This window comes from Melozone crissalis, unplaced genomic scaffold, assembly GCF_028551555.1.
Source record: "Melozone crissalis strain CALT ecotype California unplaced genomic scaffold, PUWL_Pcris_2 ptg000086l_1, whole genome shotgun sequence".
NCBI lineage: Eukaryota > Metazoa > Chordata > Aves > Passeriformes > Passerellidae > Melozone > Melozone crissalis.
Window position 1 is genome coordinate 845,127 of NW_026535863.1, and position 13,208 is coordinate 858,334.

At 47.4% G+C, this 13,208-nt stretch overlaps 1 protein-coding gene across 2 annotated transcripts in view; it reads left to right on the forward strand.

Moving 5' to 3' along the window:
- PPP1R12B (protein phosphatase 1 regulatory subunit 12B) overlaps positions 1–13,208 on the forward strand; it is a 137,139-nt gene that overhangs the window by 34,651 nt on the left and 89,280 nt on the right. For both annotated transcript variants that reach the window (XM_054290664.1, XM_054290665.1), the window contains exons 2-6: positions 366–496; positions 1,707–1,825; positions 4,939–5,098; positions 9,689–9,833; positions 12,147–12,221. In XM_054290664.1, the coding sequence (XP_054146639.1) occupies positions 366–496; positions 1,707–1,825; positions 4,939–5,098; positions 9,689–9,833; positions 12,147–12,221 (630 nt within the window). The remainder of the gene's footprint in view (positions 1–365; positions 497–1,706; positions 1,826–4,938; positions 5,099–9,688; positions 9,834–12,146; positions 12,222–13,208) is intronic.

Below are 13,208 nucleotides of genomic sequence, written 5' to 3' on the forward strand. Positions count from 1 at the left end.
CTGTACCTAAAACTACCACAGATCCATCATGTTAGTGTCCCCATTGTGGGGAGGGAACTGTGGGGGAGAGTGGAAGGAGATCTCTGGTGAAAAGGGAAGTTGGAGCAAATTCAGAGGTTGTCCATCTGGGAACTCTGGGTTACAGTTAATTTTTGAAAATTCTGAAATTAATTTGTTTTCATTGACAGATTGAATTTATCCTGAGCTTTAAGGTGTGATTGCTCACAGCAGGGGAAGTTCAACCCAGATATTACTGCCAGTGAGGGTTGTACGTTTGATTTAACACCAACACAATTTTTTTTTTCTCTCTTTCTTTTCCCTTCAATCCTTCTGCCCCCTGGACATCCCCTCCCATCCTCCCTCAGGCCTGTATTGATGAGAACCTGGACATGGTGAAGTTCCTGGTGGAAAATGGAGCCAATGTGAACCAGCAAGACAACGAGGGCTGGACCCCTCTTCACGCAGTGGCATCGTGTGGCTACCTGAACATAGCAGAGTGAGTGAGTCTGGGGCTGTGCTGGGTACTTGTGACACTTCCCTGTGCCTTTCCCTTCAGAGCAGGTACACAGGTGATGAATACTCTAAGACTTGTTCAATGCTTTGGAAAGCAATGCTAAAAGAAGTGCTTTTCTCTTGGTGTTGAATTCTGAACTTCTGAGGATGAAGGTGAAGCCTTCAACTGGTTGCCTTTTTCTGTTGCCATTAGACTGTCTCATGATTCATTAGATACTTCAGCTAAAGTGCCAAGCAGAAAGGAAAATGGGACAGCTGCTGCAGGGATGTGTAGTGAAGGAGCTGCTCCCTGTGAGGGTGGGCAGGCCCTGGCACAGAGCCCAGAGCAGCTGTGGCTGCCCCTGGATCCCTGGCAGTGCCATGGCCAGGCTGGACAGGGCTTGGAGCAACCTGGGATAGTGAAGGTGTCCCTGCCATGGCAGGGGTGGGACTGGATGGGCTTTAAGGTCCCTTCTGACACAAACCAGGCTGGGATTCTGTGAGTGCATTTCCTTCCACAGACAGACTGGTGTGAGCACTGCTGTGGTTAAGTGGGGACTTTCAAGTTCAGCTGTCAATCCAGCACCACCAATACATTCACCACTAAACCTCAAGTGCCACATCCACTCCTTTTTTGAACACTTCCAGGGATAGTGATTCCACAACTGCCCTGGGCAGCTGTGCCAGGGCCTGACCACTACTTCTGAAAAGAAACTTCCCCTAATCTCCAAGCTGAACCTCCCCTGGTGCAGCTTGAGGTCATTTCCTCTTTTCCTGTTCCCTGGGAGCAGAGACCAACCCCTACCTGGCTGCACCCTCCTGTCAGGAGTTGTGCAGAGCCACGAGGTCCCCCCTGAGCCTCCTTTTCTCCAGGCTGAACACCAGTCATACCATGCTTATATATTTAGTCCACCACAGCTACCAGAAAGTTTCCAAAATTTGAATTAAGATAACTATTTCTTAAATGAATTGAAAACAAATTATAAAACCAGGCAACCTCACCCTCCTATATTTGTGTGCTTAAATAGATACTTCTTTTACTTCTAAGAATTGTACTGATTAAAAGATGTGCAAGCCAAAGAAGATGTCTGTTGTCAAAGTTATGAGAGGAAAATTTGAAAATTGATGATACTTCATGAGGCTTTTTTAAAAATTAGTAAAATTTCCTTTTCTTAAAAGAAAATCAAAAGATAATCAAGCTGTCCTTGCTGCAGGTACCTGATCAGCCACGGGGCCAACGTGGCTGCTGTGAACAGTGAGGGCGAGGTCCCATCCGACATCGCGGAGGAGGCGGCCATGAAGGACCTGCTCCTGGAGCAAGTCAAGAAACAAGGTAAAGGAGGGGCTTGAATGGTGAGAGCTGGCACCCCTGAGAGTTTCTGTGTGAGAATTCTGCTGTCTTTCTGTCTGTTGGTGAAGAGATCTGAGATCTGGCCCAGGAAGCAGCAGGCAAATTTTGCTTTGTTGTCAGGACAGTGGAGCAGATACAGGAGGTTTGTGGTCTCTGTCCTTGGGGTTCTTCAAAGCACCACAGTCCTGAAATCTGATTCATCAGATCTAGTTACTTTTAGAGTGAGATTTAATTCTGACCTCTGATACCAATGAAAGGTCTTGTTTCACTAAGGCTTGATAAAACTGAGGTGAGATTTGTCGTGGTGATGGAAGACTCAGACACTCAATATGAGAATCAGCAAGCTTTGTTTATTGAAGAGAGCATCAGACATTTATGGACAACAAGTAATAAGCTCATACATATTCTGTAAGCTAAGCAATCTATTGGTTATACTATCATTATCCGCTCCTCTCTAACTTCTTCATTCTTTATATCTTACATCTACTTATTCTCGCGTCTTTGTCTCACCTACAGCACTTTGTTATTGTAATCCAGCTATGTTCAAGGCTACAGTGTCCTTGCATGTGCAGGGACCCAGATTAGCTGGGTCCAGCACCCTCCCAATTCTTGGTCAGCTATCCAAAATTCCTCCACAAGATTTATGGGACTGCCAAAGGCAGGGACCAGGAAATGAATATTCCAGGCCTGGAGTGACATGCTTTATCCTGATCTTTCCCTAGTTTTCTTCTGCCATATCCCCTTTCTCAGCAGGTGTGCCTGGCTGAGGGGCTGCTCTCCAGGCTGTCCCTGCATAAACATCCCTGGCTGAAGAGTAGTTTGGGACTGATGTTAAAATAAAGAATTGCTTTATCAGGCTAAAATTTTCTTCATACTCATGGAATTCATTTGGGAGTGGTTGAACGTCTGCATGTGTGTCTGAGAAGTTTAAATCATGTCTATGAATTTCATCAACAATGCTGGAAAAGGAATCCAAGGAATTCCTGGAGCTTCTATCCTTGGACATAGGCAAAGCTCAGCTGCATTCATGTCTGAGCTGGTTCATCTGGCTTTGAAGTTACTCTCCTTGGAGTGTGTGTTGGGGCTACAGAGCCCCAAAGACTCTGCTCTGGATCATTTTATTCCTGCAGGTTTGGGGTGGTTGCTTACATGCTGGATTGAATGCAGTCCCTCTATCAGATATATTTTGACACATGGTGGTCACTTTGTTTTTTAAGGTATAGTTAGGCAGGAATCAGTCCCTTGGTGCTTTGTCACCCGTGTTAATGTTCCTGGGCCACCAAAGGCACAGCTTGCCCTCAGAGAAACCAGGCTGGCTGTCACCTCCTTATTTTCCATGGGCCTTAACAGTTTCCAGGAGGATCTGCTCCATGATCTTGCTGTGCACAGAGGAGAGGCCAATTGGCCTGTAGTGCCCCAGGTCTTTCTCTTGTCCCTGTTTAAAAATAGGGGTTATGTTTTCCATTTTCCAGTCCATGAGAAGTTCACCAGGCTGCCACAACTTCTCAAATACAAGAGTGACTTAGATACTTCCTCTACCAGCTCCCTTGGGTGCATCTCACCAGGTTCTGTGGACTTGTGCACCTTCAGGTTCCTTAAATGACAATAATGTGGTTGAAACCTTACAGGACATTGAGGCAGTGGTTCTGCCTTACCTGCAGGTCTTTTGTCTGACACTTTTTGGGATTCTGCTTGCATTGCCTCACCACATTAGTGGCATCCTGCTAAGATACCCTGAAACAACCATCTGTCTCCAGATGAAGATTCCCATCTCACAGTTTAAAAGATCATATTGCTGGAGGAAATGGAGTTGAACTTTAAATAAGCATCTGTCCAGCTCTGCAGCCTGTCCTCAGCAGGGGCTGTGAGCAGATGCCTGCTGCAGGCTGTAACAACAGCTCAAGTGTGTACAATTGCCCTCCCAGCTTCCAGCCACTGTGCCTCCAGAAATTCCTGAGCCAAACTGGCTTTCTGTGTGTTTGTGAGTGCCCCGTGGCTTTCTGTTTCCTGAGCTTGTGTAGCCCTCCTTGGGAACTCCAGCATGTTCAGGAATTGTGTGTAACAGCTACAAACTTGTCTAGTCCTTGGTCTGAAGCCATTTTATTTCTGATCTTTGCAAAATCCTGCAACAGTGGGTGTCACAGGGCCTCACTCTGAGTTAAATGTTTTCCTTGGTTCTGTTTTAAACCTAATGCCCCATAATTTAATTAGCAATTATGTCATTCTTATACTGAAAGTATTAATCCATAGGAGCACTTGCTCTTCAGGACCCTTCTTGATTTTTGAGATTTGTCATCTTCTAATTTGTGTGTTTTCCTGAGTGGAGAGTTCTACTCTGATTAATCTTGTTTGGATTGGTATCAATACTTGTGATTGATACATTGTCCTTCTATGATCTCATTGCTTAGGAAAACAAGTCAAAGTTGGTTTTTCCTCTCATTGGTTTAATGAGTGGGTCAGCCAGACATCTCCCTCTCCACATCATCCTCCTGCCTCCCCACACCTCCACCTGCCCCTAAGCAGTCACTTAGGCCATCAGCATAGACTTCTTCTGGCCTTCTAATGCCAAAATTATTTCAAATTGTGTTTTGTCAGAATCTGGGGGTGTGCTGCTCAGTGGAATAACTCAGCACTTCTCTCAGCATGCCTGTCAGGAATGCCTCTGGAGCAGTGCAGGTTCCTGTGTGTGTCACATGCAGTGTCCTGAATGTGGAGTGAGCACAGAGCTGGCATCACTGTGCTCTTGCAGGAGACACCTGAGGGTCCTCAGACCTTCCCTGTAGATGATACCAGGTCAATTGAGTCAGTTAAGCTGTTGTTCATGACTTTGTTATTTCAGTCTGGGACACCCTTAATGCACACCTGAGCTTTTAGCTAATTGGACTGGGTTGCAAGCACTGGCCCAGCTTTCAAAATTTTTAACTCAGGCAGTTTTTGAAGTCTCTGTCAATGACACAGAAGAGGCTTTTGCTGATTGTTTTGTGGAAGATCAGAAATAGTTTGCTAATATATAGCAAATGAGGCATAGGTTAAGTGTAACAAATACTTCAGACTTTCATCTCTTGTTGGTTTTTGTTCTGTGCTTCACCCCCTAGGTGTGGACCTGGAGCTGTGCAGGAAGGAGGAGGAGCAGCAGATGCTGCAGGACGCCCGGCAGTGGCTGAACAGCGGCAGGATCGAGGATGTGAAGCAGCCCCGCACAGGGGCCACAGCTCTGCATGTTGCTGCAGCCAAGGGATATTCTGAAGTCATGAGGTAGGAGCTCCTCCAGGGCTGATGCATGAAATTAAGGCTGAAGACATCTTGCTTTACATTCAGAGAAATTTATTCCATACTGTCCCGTTCTTGGCTGTTTCTGATGGCCTGGAAAGGCTCGGGATGGCCTTGGGACAGCCCGCGCTCCAAAGGACGAAAGGAGTCTTCAGGGTTTTTCTCGGTCTTCAGTGTTTATTAATTTTTATCTACAAGATTTTCTCTGGACCTGACAGAGGTCTGCACAGCACATCAGCCATGAGCACACTGAGACCCCTCGGGGCGGTCACTTATCTTTATACCCAAAACTACGTGTAAGATATTTACCTATTTTCCCCAATGCCTTTCACCCTTATTGACAAGTGCACTTTTAGTAAGAGCCAATCCCAAAGTGCCACCATCACCACAGAAGATGGACGACTAGAAGAAGAAGAAGAAGGACAGGACACGCCCTAATTCCTCCATCTTGTCTCCCTAGAACCCCCCTGTACCGAGATTCCAAAACCTGTGTTTCACACTATAATTAATCTATCTCTTCACCATTTATCCCCGTGTGATCCTCCCATCCTCATACAGGTGTTGTTTCCCATGCAGGATCAAAGTCCAACCACCAGACACTTCTGGCAACATCCCAGGACCTCCGAGCCCCCCAAGGGTGGTCTCGGTGACTCTGCACATCACGACTGCTGTGCTGAGTTCCCACACCATACTGGGATTTCCAGGCTGCTGTTTCTCTGTGATTTTATGTTTACGACCACAGTGGTTCACGCAGAAATACACAGGGACTGGAGGATTCCCTTTCATACCTCCAGGCCTTTTTAGAGTAATGAAAGCTTTTTGGAGAATGAGGCATAAATTAGGAGAGCTCTAATTTTTTTAATCACAAGGTCTGATTTTCACTGTTACAGTTTCAGGACTAGCAAGTTAAACAGCAGTAGGGGATAAAAGTATAATGTTGACATACAGAGTGGCAACACATACTGCATGACAGTCACAAACATGACCAGTCTTGTGGGAAAATGTAGTGTCCACCCCTGTCTCACTGTCCTCTGCCCCTTCTTGTTACTGCTCCTGCAGTGACAGAGGGATTCCAGCACCTCACAGCTCTGCTGTCCTGGCACTAATAAGATTATTATGACCATAAACCTGCCCAGTGTAGCATTTCCTGGTAAAAAAACATTAATATTGTTACAGGTAATGTCAAATCAGGCTTTCCACCAATAAAGCTTTCTTCTCTGCTCTTTATTTGTGGCTGGAGCTGCCCATGAACATAGAGCTCATGGAATCCCAGACTGGGTTGGGTTGGGAGGAGCCCTAAAATTCATCTTATCCCACTCTCTGCCATGGGCAGGGACACCTTCCACTAGCCCAGGGTGCTCAAGCCCTGTCCAACCTGGCCTTGGACACTTCCAGGGATGGGGCAGCCACAGCTGCTCTGGGCAACCTGTGCCAGGCCCTGCCCACCCTCACAGGGAGGAATTTTTACTTCATTCTAATCTAATCCTGCCCTCTCTCCATGTGAATCTGTTCCTCTTTGTGTTGTTACTACATGCTCTTGTAAATAGTTTTTCCAAAGTGTCATAGTAGGAGTTACTCGCTCGCTCGCTCGCTCGCTCACTCACTCACTCACCCTCCCCTTCCACAGCTGGGCAGAGGAGAGAAAAAATTAACAAAGGATTCATGATGTGAGATAAGGACTGGAGAAAACCCTTCAAGGGCAAAACAGACTCAGCTTAAAGTTGCAAAGTGAATTTATTACTAGCAGAATCAGAGGAGAATAATGAGAAGTAAAATAAGCCTCTAAAACACCTTTTACCCCCAGCCCTTCCCTCCTTCCCACTGACAGCACAGGGATACAGGGTGTGGGGTTTGGTCAGTTCATCACTGAGATTTTCTTTGCTGCTCTGGGAGAGGAATCCTGCCCCTGTGAGACCCTGGGTTCTCTGTGAACTTCTGCAGTGTGGCTTCACTCTCACAAGCAGCAGACCTCCCAAAATTGCTGCAATGTGAATTCCCCCCACAGGCTCACAGTCCTCCAAAACTGCTGCAGCCTGGGTCTCTCTTCCCCTGGGGTGCAGTCCTCCAAGGACAGGCTGCTCCAGCCTGGAAACAGAGCCCCCTCTCTCCACTGGGTCTGCCTCTGGATCACAGCCTGCTCCAGGCATCCACCCACTGCAGTGTCAGCACCTCCCCTGGGAGGGGGCTGAGGGTGGATCTCTGCATCCCCATGGATCTCTGCATCCCTGTGGGTCCCCACAGGCTGTGGGGGGATCTCTGCATCCCCATGGATCCCCACAGGCTGAGGGTGGATCTCTGCATCCCTGTGGATCTCTGCATCCCCCAGGGATCCCAATGGGCTTTGGGTGGATCTCTGCATCCCTGTGGATTCCCATGGGTTGTGGGGGGATCTCTGCATCCCCATGGATCACCACAGGCTGTGCATGGATCTCTGTATCCCCTGTGGATCCCCATGAGTTGCAGGGCACAGTTGCTTCACAACAGCCTGCAGAGGAATCTGGGCTCTGGTGCCTGGAGCACCTCCTCCCCTCATTCTTCTTGGTGTCTCCTTGTTGTTTCCCTCGCATGTTCTCACTTCCTCTTCTCTGACAAGAAGAAAAACTGTGCATGCCCACTTTGTTTTGATTTCCTTCTTAAATCTGCTGTCACAGAGGTGTCACCAGCCTCTCTAACTGGCCCAGCCTTGGCCAGCAGCCTGTCCATCTTCAGAGCCATCAGGGATTGGCTCTGCCAGACATGGTAGAAGCTTCGAGCAGCTTCTCACAGAAGCCACCTCTGTGGCCTGCCTGCTACCAAAAGCCAGGCTGTGTAACCAGCACACAAGCTTACTCTGTTGCCTGTGTTAAAATCCATTCTGGAAGTGTTCATCTATCTTGATCCTAAGTTTCATAATTTTAAGTGACATGACTTGATGTTGAAGAGCTGTTTCATATCAAGCCCAAGCATTTTACTGTACTTCATGTTTCTGATTTGTATTCAGTCATTAGAACTTGTAATTGAGTGATGAGCTGTCTGTACCTGTACTGTGCCCAAGAACAGGAATCTAACTCAGCTCATGTGAATAGAAATGAAACATCTCTGAGTTGGAGGTGTTGGTCCCATCACCTGTCAGGGGAGGGTTGTGTGTCCAGTGCTCCTTGATGAAGTTCAGTGTGTGCAGGATGACTTAGCTCTGGACACTCTCTCCTTGGCATTAATTGTGGTAATGATAAACACATCTCACAGCAAGCTGCCATTGTTTCACTCTTGTGTATGTGGTGGCTGTGCTGAAGTTCAAATCCAGAGCTTTAGTGACTTAAACTAAGGGGGCTGACAGCCAGGAGCCAGCTAACTCTAAATGAGACATGGAATTTGTCTGTGACCTTGAGTCTCATAGCAGCTTTGTTTCTCCTTTCTGCCAGCTGGAAAATCAACAGAAACTCAGCACCTAATTTACAATTTCTTTCACAGAGAAGCCCACAGCTGCTCTGCTGTGGCTGTGTTTTATTTAGCACAGTAGCACTTTGGTGTAAAGCTGCAGGAGTTTCCAAGCATTGGTGCCATGCTGGGGTCCTGCTGGATTTCCCTCATGCTGTGCAATGGTGGCTCTGCATGGGGGAATTTCCCACAATGGAAATTTTCAGGAGCAGTTTGACCAGACTTGGAGGATTCCCCTGGGATGTTATTCACTATTTCAGCAATTTGGATAATAGTTTTGATACCGGAGCTGCTCAGAGCTCTTGCCTGGTTACTGCCACACCATTGTGCACATGGCTCTGGAGCTCCAGACTACCCCAAACCTTTTGTGTTTGTTTTGGTGTTAAATAATCAAGCTGCAGGTGCTGTGAAACACCAGTGTTCTCCTCTGATGGGGAAGGGAGGCTGAAAGGGGCACAGAAGTGAGGGTAAGGGAAGGAGATCCCAGGCAAGTTCACTTGTGGAAGATTTGCTTGAACTGTCCAAGGGCTACTTTGAAAAAATGGATTTGGGGTTGTTTAATCCAAATGAGGGTTGTTTACCATACACATTTTACCTCTGTCAGTGTCCCTGGTGCTTCCCTGCAGTCCTGTTGGTCTCCTTGAGGACCACCCCCCACTGTGGCCTTGTGCTCTCAGAGAATCAAGCTGGAGCTCCAGTTCCCCCATGTCCCTCTCCAGTTCCACATGTCCTCTCCAGTTCCCCCATGTCCCTCTCCAGTTCCCACCTGTCCCTCTCCAGTTCCCACATGTTCTCTCCTGGCACAGGGATGCAGCTGAGCCACTCCAGACTCTCTCCTCTGCTGGAGCAGGAGTTCAGGCTGGGTCAGCAGTGCCAGATGAGAAGTCAAGGTGTTCTCCCAGTTCAGGACGTGCTGAAAGGGAACCTTATCAGTTTGGCATGTTCCAGCAGGTTTTACATTGAAGTCACTTTTTGTTCATTGCCCTTTCCATTGCAGTTTTGAGCACATCAGGTGGGAGGTTGCTTTGGTTAATAAACAAGTCCAGAAGCTCCTGGCTGTTATGGAGCCAGGCTGCCCACTTGGTGCCTAGCAGGCGAAAGTGCTCTGTCAGGAAGTCATTCCTGAGGGGCAGAGATCAATGCTGCTGCTTTCCTCAGGCTCCTGATCCAGGCTGGGTTTAATCTGAACGTCCAGGACAATGATGGCTGGACTCCTCTCCACGCTGCTGCTCACTGGGGAGTGAAGGAAGCATGTTCCATCCTGGCTGAGGCTCTGTGTGACATGGACATCAGGAACAAGCTGGTCAGTACACAACTAATGCAGGGTGTTCTATAGCCACATTAATAGTGACTGATGCCTTCTGCTTGATCATGGAATCATAGAACCCCAGACTGGTTTGTGTTCAGAGGAACCTTAAAACTCATCTCATCCCACCCCTGCCATGGACAGGGACACCTTCCACTGTCCCAGGTTGCTCCAAGCCCTGTGCAGCCTGGCCTGGGACACCTGCAGGGATTGAGCAGCCCCAGTTTCTCTGGGCAACCTCTGCCAGGGCCTGCCCACCCTCACAGCCAAAATTTCCTTCCCAATATCCCATCTAACCCTGCCCTCTGGCAGTGGGAGCCATTCCCTGTGTCCTGTCCCTCCAGGCCCTTGTCCCAAGTCCCTCTCCAGCTCTCCTAGAGCCCCTTTAGGCACTGGAAGGGGCTCTGAGCTCTCCCTGGAGCCTTCTCTGCTCCAGGTGAGCACCCCCAGCTCTCCCAGGCTGGCTCCAGAGCAGAGGGGCTCCAGCCCTGTGGTCAGTTTAGGGGACCCCTCAATTCTTTCCAGCAGGTCCATGTCTGTCCTGAGATGGGAGCTCCAGAGCTGGACACAGAGATCCAGCTGGGGTCTCATAAGAGATCCAACATCATGATCCATTTACATGACAAAGTCATTGCAGTCCTCCTTGCCTGTGCAATGGATACTTTAAATACATCAGTAAATGAAGAATCTAGACTGGCAGAAGACAGAAGAGGTTTCAAATATTATGGGAGATGTGACCTGATTGAACTTTAGCACTGAGCTTGTAGGAAGGGATAGGAGCTGATCTGTGCCATCCTGAGTTAGTGTAACCCTGAGAAATCAAACCGCAGCAAAGAAACAGTCTTGGAGTGCAAATAATATATTAATATTAAGGTATAAGGCACTGAAAACAAGTGAACCCAGGAGAAACTGGCAGTTTTAAATCCTCCCTCTTCTATGTATTGGTAATAAAAAAGGAAATTGAAGATTTGTGAGACATGAGCGAAGAAAAATAGGATGGAAGAAAAGGAGCAAAACCATTTCCTTTCTAACAGTTGCAGGTTTTTCCTTGAGGAGCCCTTGGATTTTCAGGAGCTTGTCCAGGGCTGCTCTTGGTGTTCCATCCCTGCTGGGATGTGCACACTGATCTGTGAGCTGCTCCCGCTGGGCCAGGTGTGCTGTGGCTGCCCCTGGGCAGGAGGGAAGGCTGAGTGTGCTGGAGGAGCACCAGGGGGTGAAGGCAGGCAGGAGGGGGTGATAAGAGAGGGCCCTGTGTGTTCAAGTGCATCCAGCTGTGCTGGAAACTGCTGGAACTCAAATACCCCATGAGGAGCCCTTTCAGCCTGAGGAGCTCTTTGGCACCCAAAATGTGAGGAATCTTTTCGGTTTAAATGCCATCAGGTGCTTTTCCTGTTCATTGTTCACGTTGTGTATGGGGTCTTGTATCATGCCATACCTGAAACAGCTACAGGTGTATTTATTGTGTTACCTGCGCCTTCCAGCCCAGAATTGTCTCCTTGTTGGGTCAGATGGACAAAGCTGCCTTTTATTTTTTGACCTGTAGCCATTGGGTTTCAGATTATTAATGGCATTTAGAGTTTTAGTTAGGTGAAAATGTAACCAATTGCTTGGTTTGTGCACTAGAGTATTTTTTCTGATTTGTTTAGTTGATAAATTCCCATGGATGTGGAAATGGATCCCAATTTTTTTGGCTTGCTGGCAGCCTGTCAGAATGTTTAAATACATGATGATAAAGTGACACAGAATCAGGAATCTCCTGAGCTGGAGGGGACCCACAAGGACCATCCAGTCCAGCCCCTGCCCTGCACAGACACCCCAAATCCCACCCTGGGCATCCCTGGCAGCGCTGCCCAAGCACTCCTGGAGCTCTGGCAGCCTCGGGGCTGTGCCCATTCCCTGGGGAGCCTGGGCAGTGCCAGCACCCTCTGGGGAAGAGCCTTTCCTGAGATCCAGCACAAGGAGAGGTTGATCACATTCCCTCTCAATACAAGAGTGTCCTTTTTAGAAACTTGGAAACTCAAGCGTAGTCCTGGTTGTTGGATTTGAACAGCAGCAACCAGGGAGCTGCACTGCCCTGGGAAAAGCTGCTCACTGAAGATAAACATGATCCTAGAGGTGTTTTCCAGCCAGAATGGTTCTCTGATTCCATGATCACTGTTATCACATGGGTTTCCTTGCTCTGGAGTGAAACAGTGTCTCTCACCACTTGGGGAGGGAGGATGTGGAGCATATGCTCTGGGAAATGGGACTTTCTGGAATATTCCCACTGTGCCATCTCAGACATCCTCTTGTGTTCTCTCTTTGCACCAGGGCCAGACACCCTTTGATGTTGCTGATGAGGGACTTGTGGAGCATTTAGAAATGTTGCAGAAGAAACAGACTGTGGTGAGTTTCTGGAGATCTTTTTCCAATTCCCTTTTCACACCCAGGTGTTCTCCAGGACATATGGTGCCAACAGATGCAGGAAGCTGAGGCCTAGCTATTTTCTTTAGTTACTCATTTGCAATCTTTAATCACAGCAACATTTTTAATAGCTAGAAATATAGATAACAGCAGCAAGGAGGTCAGTAGTGTGATGGCATGCAGAATTATGGGAACTGGTAAGGATTTTGTGTTCATCTTTGTAACTGTTGCTATCCTGCAGTTGCTTTGTTGGCTGGCAGGCTCTCTAGCATCAAAGAGCTCTGTTCCCAATGAGTGATTACCCAAGTCAGCTTTGTGTTTGCATCCAGGGAAATACACTGTCAATGTTGAGAAAGGGATCTGTTACCATGTCTGCCTTTCTTACAGTAGGGAGGCTTTGGATTGAGGAAGAAGAAATTATAAACTTCAGGGAATTCTGGACTGAAAAAATGTGTGGTTTCAAAATTATATTAAATTGCCATTTCATAATGCAGTGGAAGGGATTATAAGCCAAAAGTTGGCATAAAAAAGGAAAGCAAAATATATCTTGTTCAAAGTAAGGGCAGTTGTCAAGCCAGAAAGTTTGGATTGAATTTTTTCCTATTTCATCTGGTCTACTCAATAATCTCATTTGGGTGCTTCCAAAACACAAACTAACCTTCTTTCCAAAAGAATTAAAAATCTGTAAGTATCACTTAAAACATTGGGTTCAGAAAGAGACAGAATGGGAGCACTGCTGATAAACCCAGGAAGGGATTTTCAGGAACTGACAGTGTGGGTGGTTAGAACTCCAGCTCTGATCACAACACAGCTGCTGCCATCCTCAAATTGCAGCCTTAGTATTCACAGGAACCTCTTAAAAATTAATCAGCTTCTCCCTAAATGAGGTGTTGATAAATACTATCAGGGTTGTGTTTTGGATTCTCCTCTCTCTCACTACCCAGCATTTTTGCAGATAACTGCACTTCT